General features: G+C 29.7%; 1 protein-coding gene across 5 annotated transcripts; it reads right to left on the reverse strand.

Annotated features, from left to right (window-relative positions):
• LOC107451985 (uncharacterized) lies at positions 1-27,497 on the reverse strand. Of its 5 annotated transcripts, XM_087158779.1 has the most exons (9): positions 27,359-27,459; positions 26,299-26,423; positions 20,819-21,135; positions 16,678-16,767; positions 16,028-16,117; positions 14,411-14,506; positions 7,907-8,005; positions 5,844-5,924; positions 1-735 (listed from the first exon to the last, which is right to left on the reverse strand). In XM_087158779.1, the coding sequence occupies exons 3-9, from the start codon at positions 21,127-21,129 to the stop codon at positions 78-80; spliced, it is 1,425 nt and encodes a 474-aa protein (XP_087014905.1). In that variant the 5' UTR covers positions 21,130-21,135; positions 26,299-26,423; positions 27,359-27,459; the 3' UTR covers positions 1-77. The 5 variants fall into 5 exon arrangements, with proteins under 5 accessions (XP_087014905.1, XP_087014903.1, XP_087014906.1 ...); XM_087158777.1 differs by lacking the exon at positions 26,299-26,423 and having other exon boundaries at positions 27,359-27,497; XM_087158780.1 differs by lacking the exons at positions 16,028-16,117; positions 26,299-26,423 and having other exon boundaries at positions 27,359-27,497.

Raw genomic sequence — 27,497 nt, forward strand, 5'->3', positions numbered from 1 at the left:
TCGCTATTTCAATAAAATATATATTTTACATTGATTATATACAAATTTAAATTTTCTCTTGAATCTCTCACCCTCACTTAACTCGAATCTCTGACATCTTCATAATCGTCATTTTTAGATTCTTCATGAAGTAACACATATTCCCGGGAGCTGTAACCAAACTTTATGACGTCTTTTTCCATCAATTCAACATAACAACGTGGATCTACACGATTGTTGTTGACAAAAGTGCCATTGGCAGATTCCAAGTCAATAATGTACGGCCTTACTCTCCTTCCTTTTGTGCCATCCTCTCTTGTGTAAGGCACCAATCTGAATTGAAGAACGGCATGCTGCTTAGAGCATGAGGGATGGTCAATCGGTATGTCAGCAATAGCTCTAGTTCTGCCTAAAAGGTAAGCGCTTTGCCGATGAATGGGTATAAAAGGCAAGTCGGATTCCCCTTTGAAAGGATAGAGCCGCCACCTTCTCTTCGGCTTCCGGGCTTCACTGGGTTCGTTGTATTTGATCACAACCCCATTGAATATATTTGTGTCCTCGGCCAATTTCCCAGAGACGGCAAAATCTGGTTTTTCTTTATCTTTCGCAGTTTTTTGCCCTGACTCATTATTTCTAGATATCCTTGAAGACTCGGATCTATTCCTGTCAGAAGGCAGTCGGTCATTCTCGTCACTCGATGGCTCGTCCTTTACGCTTACGTTCTGGTGCCTGGATGTAAACCTCTCTGATTTGTGCCTGAAAAGAAATTATATTATTGCATACTTTTATTCAAAATATTTAAGATTTTACAAAAGTAGATATTTAGCACTTATATAAATTGTGTCATATAGATAAAACTATACACAGCGTAGGGTGTATAGCCAGATTTTTCAGCAAAAAATAAGCACCTTTTAAGCTCTCAAAAATTATTTCTAACCCCTTTCCAAAAAAAAATTATAATTAATATCTGTAGAGTAAAAAATTTTTTTCCTACTGCTTTAAGTTCTTAATAAATAAACATAAAATCAATAAAATTCAAAAACTTTACATAACCATGATAAAATAACTAGTATCTGATAAATATTGCAGAGAAAATTGTGAAAAATCATGCATTCTTTTGTATTTTAGACAATCGATACGGCAAAGAATAAATCTCTTTTTAAAAGATAGAAAATTAAGGACCTTTCGCAACCCCCCCCCCCCAAAAAAAAAACAACAACTTTAAAGACTTTTGAAAAATATAAATCAAAAATAAGCACCTCAAAGCACTTTTTAAAAACACTATGCACATTGTCAAGGATGAAGATGCGTTTTTCTTCATTCGAAATTGTAAGTGTACTTTATTAAAAAAATTATGTTCCGGAATTGATTTGAGCTTCAACTTCGTTTTTTTAATTTATTCCACAACTTAACAGCTGGGTAGAAATGAGCGGTCTTTGTTGATGTATTTCTTTTTTCATCGATTATGTTTTATATTATTATTCATTGAAAAATGAGTCATGCTGTTATGCTCTTTATGTATAATAAAAGAAGTGTGATCGAAGAACAGAAGATAGCATTTCTGACAGTTATGAAAGACGTAACATTGAAAGAATGCGTAGGACGCGTGACATCATACATGATTGAACTGTTGATGAAGAAAATGACATCAGTTTCATCAGCCAAATATGTAGCTATTGTGCAGCTCATTTCTAAGCAAGAATTCTTTTGGGAAGTATACTAAAAGTTGCCTCTATGGGAAAATCAAATTGGGTTCAAAATTACAAGGCTACGAGTTGAACATTAGTAGTCATAAACCCAAAAAATTGGGTTGGCTGCTCAATGACGGTTATAAAATAAAATACGAAAAAATGCGTCCTGTTCTAGATACGTGCAAAACAATTTTTCCAATGTAGCATTGCACTAATCCAACAGTTTATTCTCCACCTTTTCCTCAAGGAGAGAGTGGTTGGCATGTTGAAATGGAGCATGTAGAAGAGCAACACAATTGTAACAGAATTACTCAGTTACAATACTATGCTTACAGACTTGATATTTGATACAATTTTAGCCTTTTCAGCAGTTTGTTGTTGATGCATACATAAAAACCGAAGGACTATGACTGAACTACAGTACACTCTCAATTATCCGTGCGCGGATTATCCGGTTAGCGGATTATCCGTGCTCATTCCAGGGTCACACGAAAAATATAAAGAGAAACATTTTCAGGATTAAAAAAATTTGATTCATGAAGTTCCAAATTTTTGGAAGCAATATTCGTTATTGGATTGCAGTATATGGAATATCAGCAGCATGGTCAAAGGTAAAATCGTCTACATTATCACGATCTTGGAGAAAGAACATATCGCTTGATGAACAATCTTCTTCAGATGTTCAAGAAAAATATGATAACAGTATTCTCGAACAAGCAAAAAAATCTAAGGTTTCGAAATTCTTGATGAAGAAAATTTCGAAGATTGGTTTCAAAGTGATACATGTGAGCCTGACTTCCAGCATTTGACAAATGAAGACATCGTTATGTTGCTAAATTAAATAGTGATGATAGTAACTGATGCAGAAGATATAGTAAATGAGGGAAATACAATTTCTCATTCTGCTGCTCTGTAAAAACTTTATTAGATTATGTGGGAGGATTTGATTACGGTGACATTACTGCGGTTCGTAAAATATGTGTATCGATATATGGCAAAGACGCATTACACATTTTTTTAAAAGGAAAATTCCTAGTTTGATGTTATACAGCATGCAAATGTCAGTAATTTTTATATTTTTTGTACTGATATTGATTTTTTCTTTAATAAAAGGATTTTTCGGATTATCCGTGTTTTTCGATTGTCCGTGTGACCTGTCCCGGTGATTAACCCGGATAATCGGGAGTGCACTGTATTTGCAATTAAATCAAACAAATTTAAGAACAGATTTGCATCAAGGTGTGCCGGAGGCTACAATGAGGCATAGTCAAATAACTTGCAATTTTCCCCTCAACCTTTCAAGGATTTCCACAATCTATGCAATAAAATTACCAGAATGCCATGGCAATAGTAAGAAAATTTGACCTGACATGACCTGAAATTTTGATTGTGTTATAAGTATGTCAGCATCCTGAACATGCAGCCCCCAAAAATTATTTCTTTTTGTTGCCAACATTTTCATACAGCAGACATTCAAATCAGACTACATAATTCTTACTTAAAAATTAGTACTAGATCAAAGTTTATTTTTTTAGGAATCATACATATTATTACAGAAGAATAAAATAAAAAGAAAAAATATTATTTATCAGCTTTTGCTTACATGTTATAAATATGTCAAAACAGGAGACAGGTTGCATTAATTCTGTATAGCTTTAATTTAAGAATTTTACCTTTCATAATTAGATAATAATGAGAAAAAGGCTTTTTTCTAAAATGTAATAACATAATGGCTTTTTAATAATAGATAAAATTAAATAATATTAATATAGCCTGAACTAGGACTGGGCAATGTCAAGATTTCAGCATCGTGATGCATCGCCACTCAAACATCGCGATGTCACATCTGTTTCAGTTAGACTAAAACTGAAATTTTAAATATATGTATTAGATTTTTAGAATTTAAACTTAGTGTGTTTGGGGAAAAAAGAGAGTAAGATTTCAAGAGAGGGATATTCAGATAAAATTTATAGAAAGTGAAAATCCGCCAAAATGTATCAAACTAACATTATACGAATTATATTCATTTTATTGGCATATATAAACAACTAAGTGATTTATAATTGAATGTTGTACTTAATTTCAATAAAGTTATATAAAAAATATAATCAATAGGGAAAAAAGTAAAGATAGGAGTAAATTAAATGTATGACTTTATAGCCTGGTACATCAATGTTCAGTAAAAAATATTTATTGCAATGTTTTCTTTTATTTATTATTTTTATTTTGAATATTGTCTTCTTTCGGATCAAAATAATTCAGTAGACTGTCTTTTTCAGTTTAAACAAAACACATCTTTTCAACCTTCAGATTTTGCTGGAAAAAAAAAACGGAAGATTTTATATTAAAGAAAGAGGGTATTGAATAAATAGTTAACTAGTGATACGAATAATTCATTAAAATTTTACATGCAGCTTTGAAAAATATGAGTAAATTATCTTTAAGGATGAATTAAGAAGGGTAAAAAAGAATAGTATTTCAACCTTGGCGAACAAAAATTATGGTTAATTTTCTACATTCTTAAAGATGGTTAGGTATCTTAGACAAAAACACATTAAAAAATTATTACATTAAGAAATAACTTTTCTAGAAAATAAAATTAGAAGAAATTGGCACATATTTTTTTTCAGCTTTTATATTGTAATAAATTTATCTTAACATGAATATTTTAGCAATTAATATTTGATATTAGTGGATAGAGTGTAGTGCATGAAAAAAAAACTACTTTTGACTTAGTAATCAGATTTCAAAAAGTCTGATTTTTTGAAATTTATTTTTCAGAAACTATTCAACTAATTTCTTTTAACTTTTTTATTTTAAAATAAAAAATTATATTCTTTAAAAAAAATTGTATACCTTACAATTCAAACTTTTTTCGACTATTACTAATAAAAAAATGAATTAAAATCACTTTTGCATAAAATGATCTTTTGATAAACGAATTTTATAATTTTGTGATAAAATTTTTCAATTCGAGTAAAAAGTTCTCGAGATAAGATGACGAAATACGCAAAAATTAGCATCAACATCAAGAGACCCTAACTTTCGATCGCTCTCCTGACCAAATTATTAGGACTATATTTCTCAGATTACGGGTACGCCTTATATTTTGAGGGTCAGGAATCATAATCTGTCAAAAAATTTATTCAAGTACGTTTTTGTGCCTCACTTCGTAATTTAAAATATTGTCTGCTTAAACTAACTAGCATATTTGTTTGCTAATTAGTTTAAATGCTAAAGAAATAAAAACGAAACGATTGTCTCAAAAAGAAAATTTGGGTTTGATAAGTTGTGGGTTTAAAAAATCGTTTGCCAAAATTTTTTCAAAAATATTAAATTTTTTTAATATTTTCTAACAATAATAATAATCATTTTTTAATAATTAAAAACGTGGTCAATATGCAATATTGGAGCTTTATACAAAATTATTAATGAAAACATTTTACACATATTGAAGAAATGCAATTCTTCAGATTTAACAAAGAAAAATAAATCGGTAAAAGAATAAATAAACAAAAAGTCGTATCGGAACAGATCAAGATCTATCTTTTCTTCAACAAGACAAAAGTGATCTCAAAGTATTATCAAATAGCAAAACATGAATAGACCTCAGAGAATCACTTTCTTTTCTTGGATTTCCAGGAATTGAAGGATTGCTTTTCGCGGCATCGGGAAACAGCATATTCATTGCGCATACACACTGGAATTTCTGATGCTCCGTAAAAGACGCCAACCTAAACATCGGATCGGCGATGATTACACAACATTGATGTTTGCCGATGAATCGCCCAGTCCGAGCCTGAACTTCTCCTTGATTTATGGATTTTTTTTCCACTTATTAAATTTTACAAATAAAATTATGGTTTAATAATTGCAGGAAAATTTTTTTTTTGCTCAAGTGATTACCTAGTTTCTCATATAACATAACAAAAATATATACAGCATAACAAACAAAATTTATAACATAACAAAAAAGGGGTAATTTTTCTGCCACTGCTTTAGTAGTACACAATACTTAAAATAAATTAGTCGAAGAATCAGTTTATAGAACTACTTATTACTTTTTTTGTTATCTTTATATACTACTGTATACCAAATGCAATTTTTTTTTGATTACTTGCAACCTTGCATGTTGGTTAAGAGGACAAAGTAAAGTAAGAGAGCGGTTCAGACCTATTTCTCTCCCTATCTTCATCACTCAGTGGCTCTTCTTTGACTTTAACATTTTGGCATTTCCTTCTCTCTGGTCTCTGCCTAAGAAATAAATATTTAAAATTTTCTATAAATTTTACACATTAAAGTAAGAGACATTTAGCAGAATATATATATATATTTGCATTTAAGAAACAATCCAGTTTTTTTTCTTTTTACCCTAAACGCTCAAGTTCAGGAGAATACCACATTTAACAAAATATGTTACACACAGCTTAAGCATATAAATTTTATAAAATGTATAACAGAGAAATCTGCAAAATTGACCACCCTTGTAAGTTGACTTGAATTATCAAGAATGGAATTTTTACTATGTAATATAAAGAAGCAAAACCTTCGTAGCTTGACCACCTGTCTATCTTGTATGTCGACCACGGAAATAAGTCAATTTTGTCTAGGAGTATTATGAAATTTTATTCTAAAACCCTCATAAGTTGACCAGAAAATTTTCTGTCATTTTGCAATGTATATGGTGTAAAAAGCTAATCTAAACCCTTCTGTGAGTTGACCATCTGGGGAAACTGTAGGGGGTCAGCTTTTGATCATTTCTTTCATTCATTCATTGAAAACAGGTGTGTTAGTTGAAAAGTTGCTATTCCAATTGCAATAGTGAACATTGGAATAAATGAATGCTCTGAAATATGTTTTGATCTTTTATTTATGGTCTTTGATCTTTAAGAGCAGTAAATAAATTTTAAAGTGTTCGAATAATTTTGTTTTGTTAAAGTTTTCAAATTACATGTTTTCCTGTTCTGATATTTTAAGAAATTATTTTTGTTAAACACTTCATATGCATAACTAATGAAATAATTTATTTTTAAAAGTTAGTTATATATTAGAATTATATGTAACAAATTGAAGTTCATTCAGGTTTAAACACATTTCTTAAGATATTCATTTGGCTATTTGCTAAATAAAATTTTTAAGTTAAGTAAAATTTTTTTTTTAATATATAGCAACATGATATAGGAAACGAAAAAGTAAACAATGACCCACCCCCTCTATATGTTGCCCACTAAAACAATGCACCACAAGTGGTCAACTTACACAAGTTTTACAGTATTTTCATTGAAATATGCTTACATTATATTCGTTAAGACACACAAAAAATTTTGCATTCAAAAAATTATATTTTATTTAAGAAATAAAACTGGGCATATAGGCACCATTCACCAAATCAATGAACAAACCATTTGGTTGAATACTTGTTTTTTTTATGAAATTAGTTTTATTATTTTTATTTACTGACTTGCAACTTTAATCCAACATAAAAAAAATAATGATAAATCTCAAAAGGAATAATTATATATTTTCAAAAAATTTCATTTGCCAATAACCATTTCAAATTAAAAAACTTTAATGGTTTAAAAATTTCTCAACAGTTTAACCATTAATTTTTGGGTGTCTTAAGAACCCTTGATCTCGTTAGCGCACCTTTGGCCGAAAATGGTTTAAAAACTTTTAATGCATACAGTAATGTTTCCCCTCCAAAAGTTTTTGATCAGTGCTATGTGCAAAAAAAAATAAAATAAGAAATAAATCATAATTTTGAAAAAAGAAACTGTATTAAAAGAAAAAGTGTCAATAAAGCGATAAGTTTTTCAAGGTCATATTTCAAAGCTTTAATAAGCGTTAAACATTTAAATTTTTTTTTTGGTATATGACTAATTGAAAATTTTTTTTGTGTGTGATATATATAAACTTTGTAAAAACTTATGTAGAGAAAAGAATAAAAAGAGTCCAATCCATGACCTCTTGGACATAGCTCCAACCAGGCTATCCTGGCCCTTGCTCTTTACATTAAATAAGTTCAAAATAATTATTAGTTTTTCTTTGATTAATATGTTCAGAATTCAGAATAAACTTTATTCATAAAGTAGGTGTTCAGCCAAAAGAAAGTTGGCCATTAAAGGTTTCACAGCAAAAAAAACAAACTTAAACAGTTCGTTTTAAATATATGGCTGTAAGGAAATGTAAAAAAATTTTAAGGCAAGGAAAAAAGCATTTCAGAAGATTTTACAGACCTATTGCTTTCAGAAGCCAGACGCCTATTCTCGTCACTTGATGGTTCATTCTTGTCACTAACATTTCTATGTTTAGATGTCCTTCCATCTAAATTTTGCCTATAAAAAAAATAATAATAAGATTAATTCAAATTATTAAATAACAACATATTAGAATTTAAAAATTATGTAACAACATATTTATTTAAAGAAAAGTATTCTTAGAATTGACCAATTTTCTGTGTGACAAAACACTGCATCGATAGCTTTTTTTATATTTAATATTTCAAAATCCTGTTGTTTCCAATATATACATGTCTGTCATCATTGGAGAAATAAAACAACTAAGATTTAACTAGCAATTTTTTTTAGACTATGAGTAATGTTTTGATACATCATGTAAGTCAAAAAGAGAAATTCAAATTTGGAAATAATATAAGCACTTAAATTAAGCAAAGTAAAAAATTTATATATAAATCTTAATCTAAGAATTTTTAAGTCATTGTTCATAATTACTTAAACTATTAACATTCAACATACTGCAGCACCATCTGTTCAGGAAAAAGAGAAGTATTTTTGCCACCAGCAACTATTTTATCCAAAGTTATTATTTTTTTCTTTCAAATTTCTTCAACAAATACGGAGAAATTTGAAAATAAACTAGTAAACAGGAGATAGTCTTAAAATACAGGAGTCTTTGTTAAAAAACAGGAGACTTGGCAAGTATGATTGTACCATGCAAAAATCATGGAAAGCATTTCTTTAAGTGAAAAATATTTTGATTCATAAAATAAAAAGACGCTGTAGCATACATGACAAAAAAAAAAAAAAGAAGAAAAAAAAGAAAGAACATGAAAAGGAAATATCTTTTTCAAAAAATATTTACAAGCCTGAGAGACAGATAAGGAACATAACACATGTGAAATTTTAAACTGTATCCGGTTTTCATTTTACTCTAAATCAGTCATGTCAAAGATACGGCCCGCGGGCCACATCCGGCCCCCGGTTCGTATCAATACGGCCCGCGATCGCGATGTGTCACAGAAAGAAGAATCGTGTTTTTTAGAGCTTTTATAGACTTCACTCGATTTCTCTACGGAAGTTTTAAAGTGTGCACACTACATTTATAAGTAATTTCAAAGGCAGCGCGTGCCTAGACAAGCGAGAGAGATTGACAGTAACGTCATTTCTTAGCAACAAGCGGAATCTTCGAATGGAATATACTTAGCAGCACAACTACGGATGGCGCTCCTGCCATGGCTGGCAAACATTCGGCCGTTGTAACTAAATTAAAACTGAAAGCATCAGGGAATTTTGTGGGATTTCCCTGTATAATTCATCAGGAATCATTGGCATCCAAACGTTTAAAAATGGACCATGTCATGAAACTTATAATTAAAATAGTAAATTTTGTAAGGAGCAGAGGACTAAATCACCGGCAGTTCAGGCAGTTTTTACAAGATTTGGACGAAAAATTTTTTGATGTCCCTTATTTCACCGAAGTTCGTTGGCTCAGTCGAGGAGTAGTTTTAGAAAGATTTTTTCCATTACGTGACCCCATTCAAGCTATCATGTTAGAAAATGGCAACCCAATTGATTATGACAATGATTGGTGGATCGATTGTGCCTTTTTGGTAGATATGAATTAACACTTGACTGAGCTGAATGTAAAGTTACAGGGTAAAAATCTGATTGTCACTCAAATGTATTCAAGCCTTTGAAACAAAGTTGAGGCTGTGGGAAAATCAGGTAAGGAATCAAACTTTGGATCATTTCCCTCATTTAAAATCATTTGGCACAGTGAACCAAAAAAAAAATTTGATCATTATTCTCAACTTCTGCAAAATCTGATCACGGAATTCAACAATCGTTTTGAAGACTTCCACAAAATGAATGAAACGGAATTCCCAATTTTCAACAATCCATTCAATTTTGAAGCTTCACAGGCACCAGTTCATTTGCAAATGGAGTTGATAAATCTTCAATCGGACAGTATTTTGAAAGAAAAATTTAAGAAGGTTAACGCTCTTACATTTTATACACAATATTTCAAGAGTTTGGATAACTACCCGGAATTAAAAAAGCATGCAGCACGCATTCTGTGCATGTTTGGTGGCACCTAATTATGCGAGCAGATGTTTTCCGCCCTGAAAATAAGTAAGAACAAACATCACGCAAGACTTACGAATGAACATCTCCAATCAATTCTTAAAATAATTATAACAAATATGAAACCGGACAACAATGAGCTTGTCAAAAACAAGAGAAGTCAGGTATCTGGATCCTCGAGCTCAAAATAATTACCATCTTTTATAACTTTGATATGATTTTTAACAACCGTATATTATAAACTATATAATTAGATAAATCAAATTTTATAATAATTCAGTAAATTTTTTTTATTTGCATCTGGCCCGCCTACATATACTAAATTTAATATATGGCCCTCTGCAAAATTGAGTTTGACACCTCTGCTCTAAATGCTAATTTTAGATTTTCAAATTCATGACTTTTCATGATTTTCCACGACTAATTCCAAGAATTTTTCATGATTTAACTAAGTTATTATTTTCTCCAACAAAAACGCAACAAAAAATTTAAAAAAGCATTATAATTACATTAATTGAAATGATAGGTATAACCAAAACTGTTATACTCTGCATCTTCATATTTATAGATTTTAAATTTAAAAAACAGAGTAAAGAAAAAGTTGAAACAATAAAATAGCTGAAAAAAATACAAAAGCAAATAATTTTTTTCTGCAGAATTATATTTTAAAGATACTTTTCTTGTTAATCAGAAAGAAAGAAATACTCCTGATTTTTCAGTTCTCATTTCGGAATTAAAAAAATTTGCCAATGACTGGTTTGCTTCAACTAGAATTTTAAATTGATAAAATTAAAAAAATAAATAATAAAAATTCGTAAATCACAGAAGAGAGAGTTTAAAAAATAATTCACTCTAGAAATGATGTTTTTTCTTTCATTTTCTGAAAGAACATGATAATTTTTAAAGAACATGATATAATCATTCTATATTCTAATAAAATATGACTGAGTGGTGATTTTGTTAGGAATTCAGATATTTGGAACAGGATGAAATTGGAGGGGGGGGGATTCCATTTTAAAAATTAGATATTTCGGATACTTAAATCCATGACTTTCCATGATTTTTTTTAAAAAATAGTAAAAATCATGACATTTTATGACAAATTTTGTTTAGTACTGAAATTTATGACTTTCCATGATTTTCATTGACTTTCAAGGTGCGCGGTTACCCCGTAAATGAAAATACTGTATAATTATTATTATGCAAAAATGATTGTAATAATACATTTGAAAATGAGATATTAAAAGCTTATAAGATTCTTGCGAATTTAGTAATGTCGGGACTAGAGGCGTTGACTATTTCTTTATTTCATACCAGATATCTATATATTACCTACAAATAAATTCATCAAAATGTGTAATGATATGTAATGACTGAATTTCAACCTCAACAAAAATTAAATTACCCTTTTATACTATTTTCATGCCTTCAGTGGGTCGATAAATGAGTACCAAGCATGCTTGGGAACTAAACAAGGGGGGTTCCACGTTCGACTGACCGGAATATCTGCTCCAGCACCCCAGAGCCCAAGGTCAAGAAAACTGAGATGGGCACAGTAGGCCTTGGCCCTCTATGAGCTGTTGCATCACGGAGTTCAGTTGCGTTTTTTAAAATACCAATTTATGTGTGTATTTCAAAAAATAATTCTTACTCATTATCGAAATAAGAGAAAAATTTGTAGTTTGTTAAAACAAACACTGTGCTCAATTTTTTTTTTTTTGAAAAATTCATAACTATACCCTCTTTTGACTACATTGGCTTGGCTTCATTACAGATTTGTCATTTATGTTATACAGGCATGAAAGTGGACAAAAATAAAAAAAAGCTGAACTTTTACAACACAGTCACTGGGAGAAGTGCTCTGTCATATCGATGAGATATATAAAAACAACTTTTAACTCTGCCGGGAGATTTTTATTTAATTTTTAAAGTGGCAGCAGCATTTAGACTTTAAAATTAAAATTTTTCTTAAATTTTAAAATTTTGATTAAAACAGTTAATCAATCATTTTAAATTAAAATAGTTGCCAACTTTCACCTCAATATCTTCTGACAGACGCCCGGTGGCTGAGCGGTAACGCTTCGCGTTATCGTGCCACAGGTCCCTGGTTCGATCCTCGGGACGGGCAAGATTGACTCAACCTTTCATCCCTTCAGTGGGTCGATAAATGAGTACCAAGCATGCTTGGGAACTAAACACTGGGGGTTCGGCTGACCACCTGACCGGAACATCTGCTCCTGCACCCCAGAGCTCAAGGTCAAGAAAACTGAGATGGGCACAGTAGGCCTTGGCTCTCTATGAGCTGTCGTGCCGCTGAGTTTAGTTATCTTCTGATAGATTGTTACTAGCAATTTTAGTCACTTTGATTGTTTAAATTAACCACCAATCAAACTTGAATATATCTTTTTCAGTAGCATCAATCATACGCACTTTGTGTTCGCCTTTCAAATTGATTACCATTGTTAAAATACATTAATCTTACTCACGACTGCCAACTTGTTAAAAACAAAATTGGAAACACAAAGCCTGATAAGCTAATCATGGGGTAATTGTGACACAAAAACATAAAAAATTTCCATATATTTATAAACCATACACATTTCCAACTAAACATAATTTTTTTTGCACTAACAGTTTTAATTAAATTACTTACTAATGAACAATATCACATCTTTATAGTAACTAATTCAAGAAAAAACTTTCTTCTTTCAAGAATTGCGATGTTGGATTTTAAAATGAATATGAATCGTGATTTTGGATTCTAAAGTCGCGATGTTGGATTTTAAAAACTCGGAAATACAAATTGTAATATCAAATTTTTAAATCGGGTGAATATGTTTTAGATCAAGTGATTACAAAAAATCAATGTTTAATATTACAACCGTGTAAAAACAAATCACCAAATTCTAAGGTCTCACAGAAGCCAATGAGAACACTTTTTCATACTATATTTACTTACCTTCAGTACGAAATTGAAAGCAGATACTGATTTAAAATTTACTGAAAACAGCTTGAATCAACAGTATTATAATTACCATTCTATCGCCAAAAATTTGTATTTGAGAGGAAGAGATGAGATAGAATTGTTTGGTTCAGTTATTAAGTATAAAAAAATGCAAAATTTATAATGCATAAAAATAAAATAATCTGCTACTTTTTTTCTCTCTGTGTTTCTGCTTTGTAAGGTTAACACTTGAAGTCAAATGACTTTTAAACCCAAGATTAGGATTTTCTTTTTAAAGTTAAGTTTTAGTTATTTACAAGGTTCAGTTTTTCTCTTCACTTTTTGCTTTACAGGTTAGTGATAAAAAGGTTTTAATGATTAATTTCCTTCGTTAGACATTGAAGGCCAAGTGGCAAGACTGTAAAACTTGGCCTTTATCTGACATCTTGGGCTAGGATTGATCTTCTTTGGGTCCAGATCTCCAAAACAGTAGGGATACAAGAAAAAGAGAAAAATTTAGTAGAGTAGCTAGATTTCAATAACTGACTTTTGATTTACAGTATACAAAAAAAGTACCTAAAATTAGGTCAAGGTAATTGGGTTTTTTTGTGTGAAGTTGCACAAACGAAAAATTCTAAATTTCTTTATCTAGCCATGAATATGCGCATTTATAATGTTCCATCTATTAGGCGACAATACATAAAGACATTAAAAATTGAGTTATATTTAGAAAAACAAGGCTTTTAATTACCCCTGCATCAAGCGAGAGTATCATGTAATTCGATACTTGCAAAATAGCTTTTTCCCTCCGCTAGAAAGGGGTAAAAATAAAAATTTAGAGCCAAAATAAATATACAGTGTCCGCTGCACACCTACATATAATTTATTTACAAAGCTATATCTTATCTACCAATTTTTAATTTCGAAATTGGATAAATGATATTTTTTATTCGAATACATAATATTTTTTAATTCTAATATTATAGGCGAAATTCTTGCATTTCATAGGGGGATAAACACTCGAATTATTTCTTTTCTCATAATTTGCAAATCATCATCAGATTTTAAAAAATAATAAGAAAGCGTTAAATTCGTAGCAGTAACTAACGAAAAACAGATAGACAGCGAAATCATGCGTATTGGACTCTACAAAAAGGGTTCTGGATCTGGAAATGAAAACACACTACATGTGTGTTTTCATTTCCAGATCCAGCTGTAGTAATAAACAATGTCGTATTAAAAATATAGGACTTAAAAAAACTATGTGAAAATTAGAAGTAATTTGTGATGTGTAAAAATTAGTAATATGTGAAAATTAGAAAAATTTAACATAAATTTCTGCAAAAAAGAAAATAGAATTTTCAGGCAAATCAATATTGTTCTGTGATAATGTCGCTGTGTCGCCACGATTCTGCCAAGGGGGTATATGGGGACGTTTCTTTGTAAGTGCAAAAATAACAAAGGATTCAAACCTGTTTCTTTCAAAGGTCAACCGCCTGTTTTCACTTGATGGTTTATCCTTAGCATTAACAGTATGATGTTTGGATGTTCTTCTTTCACTTTTATAACTAAAAGAGAAAAAAAAGACTATATAATACATTATAGATTTTAAAAATAAATTTTCTTGAAGGTAGATATTTGATTATAAAATTCAAATATTAATTTTTAAAAAAAGTGCACGCAATAGTTACACGTAAAAACAAAGCCTTTTCTTTAGTCAATTATTATTACTTTTTTTTAATTTCATATTTCCTTTCCATTAAACATTTTCCATCAATTTGACATAGTTTTTGTTTACGTTATGTTTTGATTGAAATGCACATAGGACGCACAATTTTTGAATTTATTACTTTCATCTTTAGTTATTCATAGCAAAAACAAAGCCTTTTTTCTGGTCAATTATTATTTTTAATTTCATATTTCCTTTCCATTAAACATTTTACGATCAATTCAGCATAGTTTTTGTTTACGTTATGTTATGATTGAAATGCACACATGACACACAATTTTTGAATACATTACTTTCATAATAACTCCATAAATGAGGATCATAAACCACCCTTCTTGTTAGATATTAGACCTTGCTTTTGTTTTGCGAAACCCATGATTCGCAATAATATAGTGCCAAAAATATCAAACACTAACTACATGGAAATGTGTAGCAATAACTGCCAAAAACAAATGATCGGCTATGAAGATTGTGCAAATAAAGTGCTTCATAGTTTTCAAGAAGGTAAACAATTTTTAAAAAATGGCGATTTCAGAAATTATGTAAAAATGGGTTGCAATAACTATGAAAAAGTCACCAGATTTACAATCAAATCGGCACACATGAAGAGTGCCAAAAGTGATAACTAAAATTCAAAATTTGTGTATCATAATAATGTCATATAAAAAATAACTATGCATGAATTCGTAGCGTTAACCATTGAAAAAAAGCTGCCCAAAAACTACATTGATCGAGATTGGGTGCAAACTTCATTGCAAAATTTAAAATTTCAATAATTTTTTTTTAATTTAAAGAAAAAATTCTCCATATTTTGTTTAGGTTGCTGCCACGGGCCATACATCAAGAGTTGGTCGGCTGCAAGTTGTGATTTGTTAAATTAGTAGCATTAATAAGTTTTTAATATGTTATTTTAACAGTACTTTAACGAAATAAAGTATATTACTATATAAATATATGCAATTCATCAAAAATTTATTTTTGTTAGAATTGGTGCTTTTTTGTTTGCGCTTAATTAAAAATTATGTATTAAAGTCTTTAACATATTATTAAACCTAGATTGCAACTGCAAACAGTTAAAATTACATTGCATATTTTTTGCTCGAAAAAAAAAAGTTTCTTTAATTTAGGTCAGAAGAAACTTACTTCTTCTCGGGGCGGTTATTTCCACAATGAAGAAGCTTGCCATTTCAGATTAGAATTAAGGGTTTTTGACATCCATGAAAACCCTGTTTAGGATGTCCAACAGCCCAACCATGGCAAAAATTATTTTTTACACAAAAAAATGTATGTAAATACTACAGTGAGGGATGTTTAAGAAATTCATAAAGTTAAAGCATGCATTTTAGAAACAAATTCAAACCTGTTTCTTCCAGAATTAGAACGCTCATCACTTGTAGATTTTTCTCCATCACTAACAATTTGATGTTTAGATGTCTTGTCTATTTTTTGCCTGGAAAAAAAAAAGAAAAGAAAATTACTAAATTATCTTTAAAATTTCATAGTGTCATAAACATGAAATAATTTTTCAAATGCTGCACAGGTTGACAACAATGACAGTATTTACAGTGAAAGGTACAGATGTTGAATTGACAGGGTGCATAGCCAAATCTTTCAACAAAAAATAAGCACCTTTTAAGCACTGAAAGAAAATTTTTAAGCACTACATACATTAACAAAATGCAAAATAGTTCTCAAAGACTTCACACGATCATGATAAAATAACTAGTTTCTTCTAATAAAGAACTCTTTTCTCGATTATATTAGCCACCACAAAAAGATCGAGAGATTTTTTGGTTCGATTTCAGAGGGTGGAAAATGAAGCCTGAAATTGAGAATATCTAGCAAAATGCTGCAGAGTTGAACATGAGAGTGCAAGAAACTCACCGAACCCAGCTCAGTATACGTATATGCGGACTTGCAAGTATTTAATCAAACATGCAAAATTAATGGCTCTTTCGTGCATTTAGAAACATGCATGCATTTTAATGCATTTTAGAAACAAATTCAAACCTATTTCTTCCAGAATTAGAACGCTCATCACTTGTAGATTTTTCTCCATCACTAACAATTTGATGTTTAGATGTCTTGTCTATTTTTTGCCTGGAAAAAAAAAGAAAAGAAAATTACTAAATTATCTTTAAAATTTCATAGTGTCATAAATATGAAACAATTTTTCAAATGCTGCACAGGTTGACAACAATGACAGTATTTACAGTGAAAGGTACAGATGTTGAATTGACAGGGTGCATAGCCAAATCTTTCAACAAAAAATAAGCACCTTTTAAGCACTGAAAGAAAATTTTTAAGCATACATTAACAAAATGCAAAACATACATACATTAACAAAATGCAAAATAGTTCTCAAAGACTTCACAAGATTATGATAAAATAACTAGTTTCTTCTAATAAAGAACTCTTTTCTTTATTATATTAACCACCACAAAAAGATCGAGAGATTTTTTGGTTCGATTTCAGAGGGTGGAAAATGAAGCCTGAAATTGAGAATATCTAGCAAAATGCTGCAGAGTTGAACATGAGAGTGCAAGAAACTCACCGAACCCAGCTCAGTATACGTATATGCGGACTTGCAAGTATTTAATCTAACATGCAAAATTAATGGCTCTTTCGTACACTACGGACCGACGGTATGCCAAAATGCATTGTCTTTGAAGGAATTGTGAAAACATTGAATAGAGCAATGTGCAAACCATGCTCTTGCATAATAATACGTGGGGCGAACATAGACATGACAAAGATAAAAAATCTCATTTTCGAATAGGGAAAATTAAGCACTTTTTAAAAACACCCAATAAAAAAAGCACCTTTAAAAAACGAAAATAAGAACTTTTAAGCACTTTTTAAAAACGGTGCACACTATAATTGAGTATCATGATACAGTGGAAACTGGGCAGAGATGCCAACTGCTCCGGACACGCCAAAATAATTAAAGAAACGGCAGATAACTACAAAGTAAATTTTCCAAATATTTGACTTTATTTGCTTGCTTTTTAAAAGGTATAGCATGACTAAAGTACTAAAAAGTGGTGAATCTTATAAGCCTACAAATTATTCAGAAATAATGGTGGATAAAAATCTACTAAATTGAATTTATTAAACTAAGATTCACAATTGATAAACTACCACTTTAAAATATATATTTGCAGTCCGGAGCATGTTGGCACCTCTGACTGGGGTTAGGTGGTTCACTTTTTATTTCTTATCTCATTAAAAACTTATTTGTATCGTTTTATTTTTTCAACAAGGCGAATAGCTTAAATCCTCCCTTTTATGTATACTAAAAAAACATTAATGACTGCTGGAAATTGTTTTTATTTCGAAAAATCATGAACAGTTGACCAATACACACTGGGCGCTATGGTCCATGTAACAGAAATATATTTTGACACAACATTGAAAGATTCATTTCATCCAATACAGCACTTATCTTTTGTTAAGCATTTAAAAAAATTGCATTTTTAAAGATTAATATACTCATGGGGCAGGTTGGACCAGGTAACAGAAATATATTTCAAACAACATTAACCCCTTAACTGCCGCGGGCGCATATATACGTCTCGGCCAGACGATGCGTTAACTGCCGCAGGCGTATATATACGCTTTCCTGAAGTACGATGCTTTGCATTGCGCTGCTATAAATAGAACTACACCCCCTACTTCAGAATGCAGTAAAATGGCCTTGAAAGTGTTTGCTTTGCGAATGCATTACTAATTTCGGAATGGGAAAAGGATGTTATGGTAAAGTGATATCATATTAATCGCTTGTGTGTATTTATTTGAGTAAGGTCGGGTTTATTCTTTTTTCGCTTTTGTTTTCCGTATGTATTTGGTGCTTTTTATTCTTTCCATCAACGTCTTCAAAGAAAAATGCATCGCGAAAATGTGCTGTTTGTTCAAGAAAAAAAATTCATCGTGAATCCCGCTATCAGTGCGATGAATGTGGTGTTGGTTTATGTGTCCAACCATGTTTCAGGATTTATCATACAACAGCTAAGTTTTAGCATCCTTTTTATTGTATTTTTATTATTTAATTTAAATTTTGTATTTTCTTTCTTTCCTTTTTCTTGTCTTGTAAAAGTAAACTGTTTTTAAATTGCAAAGCGTGCATCATCTTACCCCACCAAAACACCGCGTAAGAAGGTGCACTTGAACGAAAAACGGTGGCACTGGGGAGTGAATCACGTAGATTTTACTCGGCAGTTAAGGGGTTAAAGGTTTAACGTTATCGTTATCCAATACAGCAATTACAGTTTTTGTTTAGCATCTATTTTATTAAAAACAAACTTCGTGCTCTAATAATAAGTGATTTTGCATAATGAAATAGGACAACAGAAAATAATTTATAGCATAGAAAAGATAATCAAAAGTAATGAGCTTGGTAATCAAAAATAATGAGCAAAGAGTGTAATGAGCTTGAGATTTCCTCAAAGTGCTTCAGAAAAAATTAGAATTTATTTATGCACCATTATTTACCAACAATTACATAAAAAAATACCTACATTATCATACATATTTAATATATTATAGAACATTAAAAAAATAATACACTATGTCAAAATTTCATTTCTATACAAATTTTCATCTCAATTTTTTAAAACAAATTTAAATATACAGCAAGTTTTCTTGTGTAAATTTAGAAGTGTGGGTACAAGATATTCTCGATAAAATGTCCTTTTTTGCCCAGTTATATTTAGAATTATATTCTAAGTTTGTTAACAAAAGGTGAAAACCAATATTTTTGACAAATTTTATTAAGGTAACCTTCTAAAATAAATGCTGTTTAATGCTGTATTTTATAGAAATGTATTCTAGATGCTTCAGTAGTAAGTTGAAAAAATTACTTAGCACTGCTAAAATCAGAGTGACCACTTAAATCAGGTTTCAAATTTCCCTGATTTTTTCAGGTAAAAATCTTAAAATTTCCAGGTCAGTGTTTGTTTTCTTTTTTTTCATTAAGTGTAGGATGGGTGCTTAACTTCCAAGAAAACTATCAATAGTCTAAAGCATTTTATTTAAAATGCAAAATTTTTTAACAATCTAATGTATAGTTTTCCATATATACAGAAAATATAGTTTTCAATATTTTTATGTGTTACTTTAAATTTTTGCTTACACCTGGTAAAAATAAGTGGTTTTCATCACGTGCTGCAAGCAAAAGATTAAGTAGTTTTTGCAAAAAGTTCAAAAGTAAACACAGAGTTACTTAAAAATATTGGACATGTATTGTTAAATATTTTTTAATTCATTGCTGCTTTGAAATTTAACAATTTATTTACATTCAAATATAGAGCTATTTCACAGTATTTTGCCCAAACTGTGCCATTTACAGAATTCACTAATAACATCTGATTTAAACCAATTTCTTAAGTCAAATGTTTCCAGTTGATTTTGAATTGGCATTTTTATTTTCAACTTCCCAAAGGTAAAATCTTTTTGCAAGAACTCTATAACATTGAGTGACAATTTCGCCGTAATTCTGCCATGGGGCAAAGGTTTTTGCAGAGTTCTCAAGGTTTAGGACAGAATGGATTAATCTACAGTTTAAACCATCCTGTCCAAAACCCCTTTGTCTAAAACAATCTTAAACTGTTTAAAACCCGCTTATTCAAATTATGTCACAATTCAATAAAAATATTGCGAAAAATAAAAGGTTAATTTTTAAACAACAAATAAACAAGTTTTTGTTTAATCAAAAAAGCTTATTATTATTTTTAATATTGCATTTATTTATCCTTACGCAAAAACATAGTTTACCAGTACTAAAAGCATATTTATTCATATTTAAAGGATATGGGAAAAAGTATTATTTTCCTTTAATAAGTTAAAGCAAATTGTATAAAATATTTATTAATATATGTACAATGGCGGCACATAGAGTTTTTACATTATTCAAGGTTTTGGACACTTTAAGACGGTTTTAGTCAGTAAAACCCATGTACCCTGTCCAAAACTAGTTTAGGACGTCCATGACACCAACCCTTTTTTCGATTGAAGTACGTTCAATTATTTTATGGAATTTCAGCAATATATTAAGTATTATTCAAGTAATTATAATAGAAATAAAATTGGTTTTAAATTAATTTATACTTGACATTCTGCTTTGAGACAAATGTTTGAACTAAACTGTTCTTACTTTTTGGCAGCTGCTTCTTCTAAATCTAACGCCTGAAGCTCTTTTTCAATTTTTCGTTTCTTACGAGAAAGTTCTTCATATGATTCATCGTAGTTGATTTCATTCCTGTAATTTTTCTTTTTGCTGCTTTCTTTTACACTTCTGTATTCATCATCAGCATACTTGTTAGAATGATTCTTTTTTGAAGACCTGTGTTCTGACTTATCTCTGTTAGAAGCCATATGGAGATGATCATTGGAAGGTCTTTGGACATGACGTGAGGATTTCTCAGATCTACTGTGAGGTTTTAATACTTCTGACTTTTCTTTCATTCTTAACTAGAAATAAATTATAATGAATATAATTATCATAATTACTAGAAATGGTTACATCATTAAGTACAAATAATCATTCAAAAATAAATTTTAAAAAAAAAACCCTAATTTTTACCACTGTGGCAGAATTTTTTATAGCTATCTCAGACGTAACTATGTAGCACTAATATCTTTCTGCAAGATACTTTCAATAATAACAAACATATATGTTACTAATTTAATTAATAACTATTAATAATTACTAATTTAATTTACATAATAAATAATTAACAAAAAAGCTGTGTTTACAAAAAAAAACAAAATTTTTTTAAAAATTAAACATGTGATCATTTTTTATTCTAATACTATTTTTGCATTTTGCTGAGGGGGGCGTAACGCACAAATTATTTTCTTCTTCACATTTAGTAAATAATCATCATGAAATTTGTTGTCGAAAAAAAGCCATCGACAACATAATCACGCGAATTGGGCTCCTCAAAAAGGTGTTACTCAAATGCATAATAATAAATAATTGTAATATCAAATTTAAAAACTATTGAGAAATCAATAACAATAACAGCCAAAAATTCAATAGAATTATTGCTTTAAAAACTAAATACTCAAATGCACGATTTGAATGCTCAATATTGTTTGAAATATATCTAGAAACTTAAAAAACACGTGAAAAGCAATATTAATAATTTTACAATCAAAACATTACATCTATTTACGATACTATCGGCATAAATTAAGTGTGTCAAAATATGATCATCTAAATGCATGATACAAATATTGTGCAGAAATTAGTAAAAAATTTTTTTTAAACTTTTCAAAAGAAAAATATTTCTACAAGAACTATGTAACGGTCTGCTACAATGTCGCCACGTCACTGCAATTCTGCCACAGAATGAATGAATAAAAAATTAAATCAATACTTATTTTGATGATTAATATAAATTAAAATTAAATATTTTAATTGAAGAAAATTTATAGGGTTTAAAAACAAACAAATATTAAATAAAACCATTAGAGTACAAAAAAAAGATTCAATATTTATTTGGTATTATACTTCAAATATTTTTTCTATCTTTTGAATTATTAGAGGCTTCATGAATTTTTAATAGGAAGCAGTTTCTTTTTCGGTTTTTTAAGCCTGAAAAAAATCACCTAAGTTACAAAATTTTCTTTTAAAAAATTACTAACAGTGTGAACAGCTTAAAATTTCAAGTTTTCTGACACTTTTTGAATTCTTCGTTAATTCGAATCATTCGTTCTAAAATTTTTCAGAAATTCTCTGATATTACCAAAACCAATAAATTCCCCGATAATTCCAGGTTATTACTATCTTTCCTGTTCAGGGTTGCCACTCAAATCTGGAAAAAAAAGTACCTGTGTTCTCCCTGTACATATAATCAGGGTTGGCAGGTTTTTGACATGTGACAGTTTAAACCGTCACGTCAAAAACCTATATTCATATGTGAAATTTAATTAATACATAAAATTTATATATTTTTTATAAAGAATAGTGTTTCTAATATGTTCTAGAAAAAATAAATTTAAAATTTTGAAGAAACACTTATATTTTGAATAGTAACCAAAATCTTGTAGTTTTGAAAGCCATACCCTCCAACTGCTACGGAATTTCCGTAGTTTCAGAAATCTTTTCAGACGGTAGCAAAATTAATGTCTTAATATTTAAAAAAAATTAATTTTAGCGTAACTTGTCCACTATTACTTATAAAAGTGCAGGCCATATGGCTAGATTCTTAAGTTCTGATAAAAGTTTTATGAGAGATCCATTTGCTTTAAGAATTTCTACTTTGGTTCGCTACCACTAGAAATAATTATTTTCAAAATCCTCATAAGTTGGAGGGTATGGAAAGCTCACATCTTTTGTAATATTATGTATTCATTTTCATGTGTTATTGAAAATCTGCAGTGATATTATTAAGAAATTTATTTATAACCAAATTTAGTGTATAGTATAGATTATACTAAAAATTAGACATTTTTAAAGATAAACATTAGCAGTTTTGTACATTAGACATCTTTTAAAGAAAAATCTTTTTAATATTCTTTTAAATCTTCTTAATAATCTTTTTAACATAAGACAATACAAATTTAAGTGCTTTCTGTTAAATACACAGAGTAGTTAGTGTCGATTTACAGTATATTCAGCCTATTCATTTACTATGCTGAAAATTTAGCTTATCCAAATACTTATGAATTTCATTTTGCTGAATACTATATAGTTTTGTTGAATATCTAAATATTCAGTTGTTGAATAATTACTTCTTGCTTTCAAGATATGCATTATTTGTATTCTTAATACAAGTGGAGAAAAAAAATTAAGAGGTAAAAATTGTTTTAAAATGATAAGTGTAATAATTATAAATAAATATAATAAACAATATGAATTGTATTTATCATTATTCACAAATATAACTACTTTTAAATTCAAATTAACATACTGGATAATAAAGATATTCGGTATAACATTAAAAAAATTTTTTATACACTTGTATCAAGTTTGTATTTATACAACATAACTTGTAAGTTCCTTATAAATATTAGTTATATGTTCCTTATATGTCAAAAATGCATAGTAATAAACTTTTAATTTTCTTAAGTATCAAAAAAAAAAATTTTTTTTTTCAAAATATAAATACAGTAGGGAACCGATTATCCGGAACGATTGAGACCATCGCTATTCCGGATAACTGATTTTTCCGGTTTTCTGAATCACTACAAAAAGCCGTTTTTCTTATTGTTAAACCCAACTAAAAAAAAATATTAGGAAATAATCTTAAAAAGAAGAAAAAACGATGAAATAATAGAGTAATGATTATTTCTAAAATGATGGTATGGTAAACATCTTTCAAAAAAGAAAAAAAAAATTGTAAAATCTTATGAGGAAAAAATTTTTTTTTTAAAAAATGGTGGGAAAATTCATCGAATTTTGTTCCGGTGTTTTGGTATTCCGGTTTTCTGATTTCCGGATAACGGGTTCCGTACTGTATTTAAAAAATTTTTGTGCAAAATTTTTCTGCACATGCATTTGAATATAAATTTCTGAGATTTTAAATCTGTTATTTTACCTTAATTTTAATTAAAAAATATTTTAAAACCTGCTGATTACCTATAGTATAATTAAATTTCAATATAATGCATGGCAATTGTTGGTAGTTTTGAAATTTATATATTTTCTTGGCAAACTTCAGTTTTTGATGGGGTTTTGACAGTTTAAACCAGTATTATACCCTTGTCATGTCAAAAACCACTTTTTGACGTCAAAAACCCAACCCTGCATATAATACACAATATATTAAGAGGAAACAACAATTTCTGTGCTCTTGTGTGAGCTACATTCAGCTAATTATATTTAATAGTTTTAATTATTGGAATAACAGCTGAACATACTTAAATAATGCTAGAGTAAATGAAAGATTACCCACAGATTATCCTTTGAGTGGTCACCATTTTTTAAAAGACAAAAAATAAGAAACAGAATTCCCTGCATTTTCCCAGTTTTTAAATTCAAATCAAATTGATTTTTAAATTCCCTTTATTTTCCTGTAGAGTGGTAACTCTGCTGTTGCTAGACACCCTGTAACGAATTTTAAACAAGTATATTAATAGTTCATCACTAAATAAAATAGTTCTGTCTTTACTTTTTGAAGGATATTTTCTCACAGAAAATTGTGATACGTTTAAATTTTAAAAATAAAATGCTAAAATGTTTCACAAAAATGGGTATGAAGTAAAAAATCTGGACCTTGAGTAGCCAACCATGGGCAAGTATAGAAATGTTTTTTTTTAATGTAATTGGTGCTTAGGTGATTGTAGCTGTTAGAACAGAAATCAAGGACCCCGGAATCAAGGAGAGTCAATACCCAGATCGAAAGTGGATGATTACAGCTTCAAGGCCCAATACCATATTGTCTGCAGTCCCCTAGTACACTTTGGTCATTGTGTTGGGAACCACTTATTTAGATAATGGAGACAAAGTAAGGGTAAAGGATATATTTTCATATTGTGATCAGCTGAAACAACTACAATCGCCAAGATACCAAATCAGGGTTGGGTTTTTGCCGTCGAAAACTGGTTTTTGACATGACAGTGGTAAAAACCGTGTTTTTACCGGTAAAAACCGTCAAAAACCTACTGTTTTCTTTAATTTATGGCATAAAGCAGGCAATATATTATTTTCACATAATTGCCTTGTTAAATGAATGTTGTAAATGATTGCTATTGATTTTGCAACTATAAACATGTATTCTTATAGAAGGATATACATTCATATAGAAATATTGTAATATACTTATTGAAAATAGTGATGCTTACTTTTATCATTATAGCTTGATTTGCAAAGGATTTAAAATTTTGCACTTCTTAATTGTTAGAAATAAACAATTATCATTATAGCTTGATTTGCAAAGGATTCAAAATTTTGCACTTCTTAATTGTTAGAAATAAACAAACAAACAAAAAAGCTTGGAACTACGAATAAATTCAAGAACTAAAAAGAAGAATTTAAAATTTGGCATTTCTTAAATATTAGAAATAAGCTAAACAAAACTTTCAAAGCTTGTAATTACTAACAAACTCTAAGCCAAGAATGACTTGACATTCTTCAGTAATGTAATATGCCAAACAAAATGATGCTTGGAAATGTTGAAAATTTTGCTTAGTATCCTAATATTTTACTTCAAATAGTATGTTTTTGATATAATCATGTTGGAAAAATGCAAGAATCTGTTCTTAAATATCTTTTAACAACTTTATCTAATATCTTTTAACTTTTTATTGCCCAGAAATGAATTAATTTTAAATTATAAGCAGTTAAACTCAAAAATACAGTTTTACCAAAACTATGGGTTTTTGACAGTTTTCGACAGTGGGTTTTTTGACATGACGGTAAAAACCATGGTATAAACCGGTAAAAACCGTCACGTGTCGAAAACTTGCCAACCCTGTACCAAATAGATTTTAAACTTTCAAAAACCATTTTAAGAAAACAAATATGTAACTGTCTGCCCAGGATAGCTATGAGGGAGATATTTCCTTGTTGTGCTCTGTGGCGCCAACTACAATCGCCAAGGTGCCAAATAGATTTTAAATTTGCAAATTAAAAAAAACAAAACAAAAAACACATAGATATTGCCCGGATGTGGCTATGAGTTATACCTTTCAAGTTGATCCCTTACTGCAATTTTTATTTTATTTTTTAGGTTTAGTTTCTCGTGAAGCACTGCCGGAAGTTGCGAAGACTTGGCGAATGTTCTGCCACAGATCACGATACAGAAATCCCTCTACAATAAATAAAACAGAAATGATGTAGTCTTTAATAACAAGGCATGCAACTAAAAAAAATGGGAGAGATTTCCATATTGTGACCTGTGGCAGAATAATCGCCAAGTCTTGGAAACTTCCACACAGTGGGCCGCCAGAAACTAAAAAAAGACATACAGAAAGGGACTACTCAAAAGGTATAACATGTAGCTACGTCCGGTCAAACATCTACATGTTTTTTAAATTGCAAGTTTAAAATCTATCTGGCACCTTGGCAATTATAGTTGGCATGACAGATCAAGATACTGTAATATCCCAGTGGGCAAGACTTGGCAAATGTAGTGCCACAGATTTACTCCAAGGAGATAGGGAAATCTTCCTAGAGTAAATATTAAAAGAATTTCAGTCCTTAAAAATAAGGCATTCAACTAAAAAATGAATGATGCATTATCTGAAAATCGCAATAACATACATTAATGAAGGCTTAGTTGAATGGTATAATTACAGTAAAACACAGATTTTTTTCGAGTTTTAAATGAGAAAGTCATGCAGCACTAATACCTTTTTAATTAGTGTTATTTATAACAGAACAATTCTACTTCAAAATCGGAAATAAAAATAAGCTAAATAAACTGTACTGGTGATACCTTAAGATATCGCCAGGTTTGCATACATTTGCATAGCATACCAGGTTTGCATACATGAGAGTCGGAAAAATTAAGATCACTATACTTACTCTAAATTTGTCATCAGAATAGTGTCCCATTGATCTTAATCAAGCTGCTCGTAAATGTTTAGTATTTTATTAAGAAATGTAAAGTTATGTTGGAGAAAGATAGAATAGGGCTATTTTAGCAGTTCTCGAAAAACAAGAGTAAATGTTTTTAGAAAGACAATAATAGAATAAGAAAGAAAGTACAGATTAGTAAATTTTTTTTTATCACAAAATACTCACCGTAAGGTCGAAGATAAACAAAAAATATATGCTCCCTATTCTTTCATAACACAACCATTCTTTCAAGTTTATGTTTTATTTTTAAAGAGAGAGAAATAACGGTTACAATGAACGGTTAGAAATGTGTCACTAAAGAGCG

This window comes from Parasteatoda tepidariorum, chromosome 3, assembly GCF_982258835.1.
Source record: "Parasteatoda tepidariorum strain Cologne lab strain chromosome 3, Ptep-v5.0, whole genome shotgun sequence".
In the NCBI taxonomy this organism is placed as follows: Eukaryota; Metazoa; Arthropoda; class Arachnida; order Araneae; family Theridiidae; genus Parasteatoda; species Parasteatoda tepidariorum.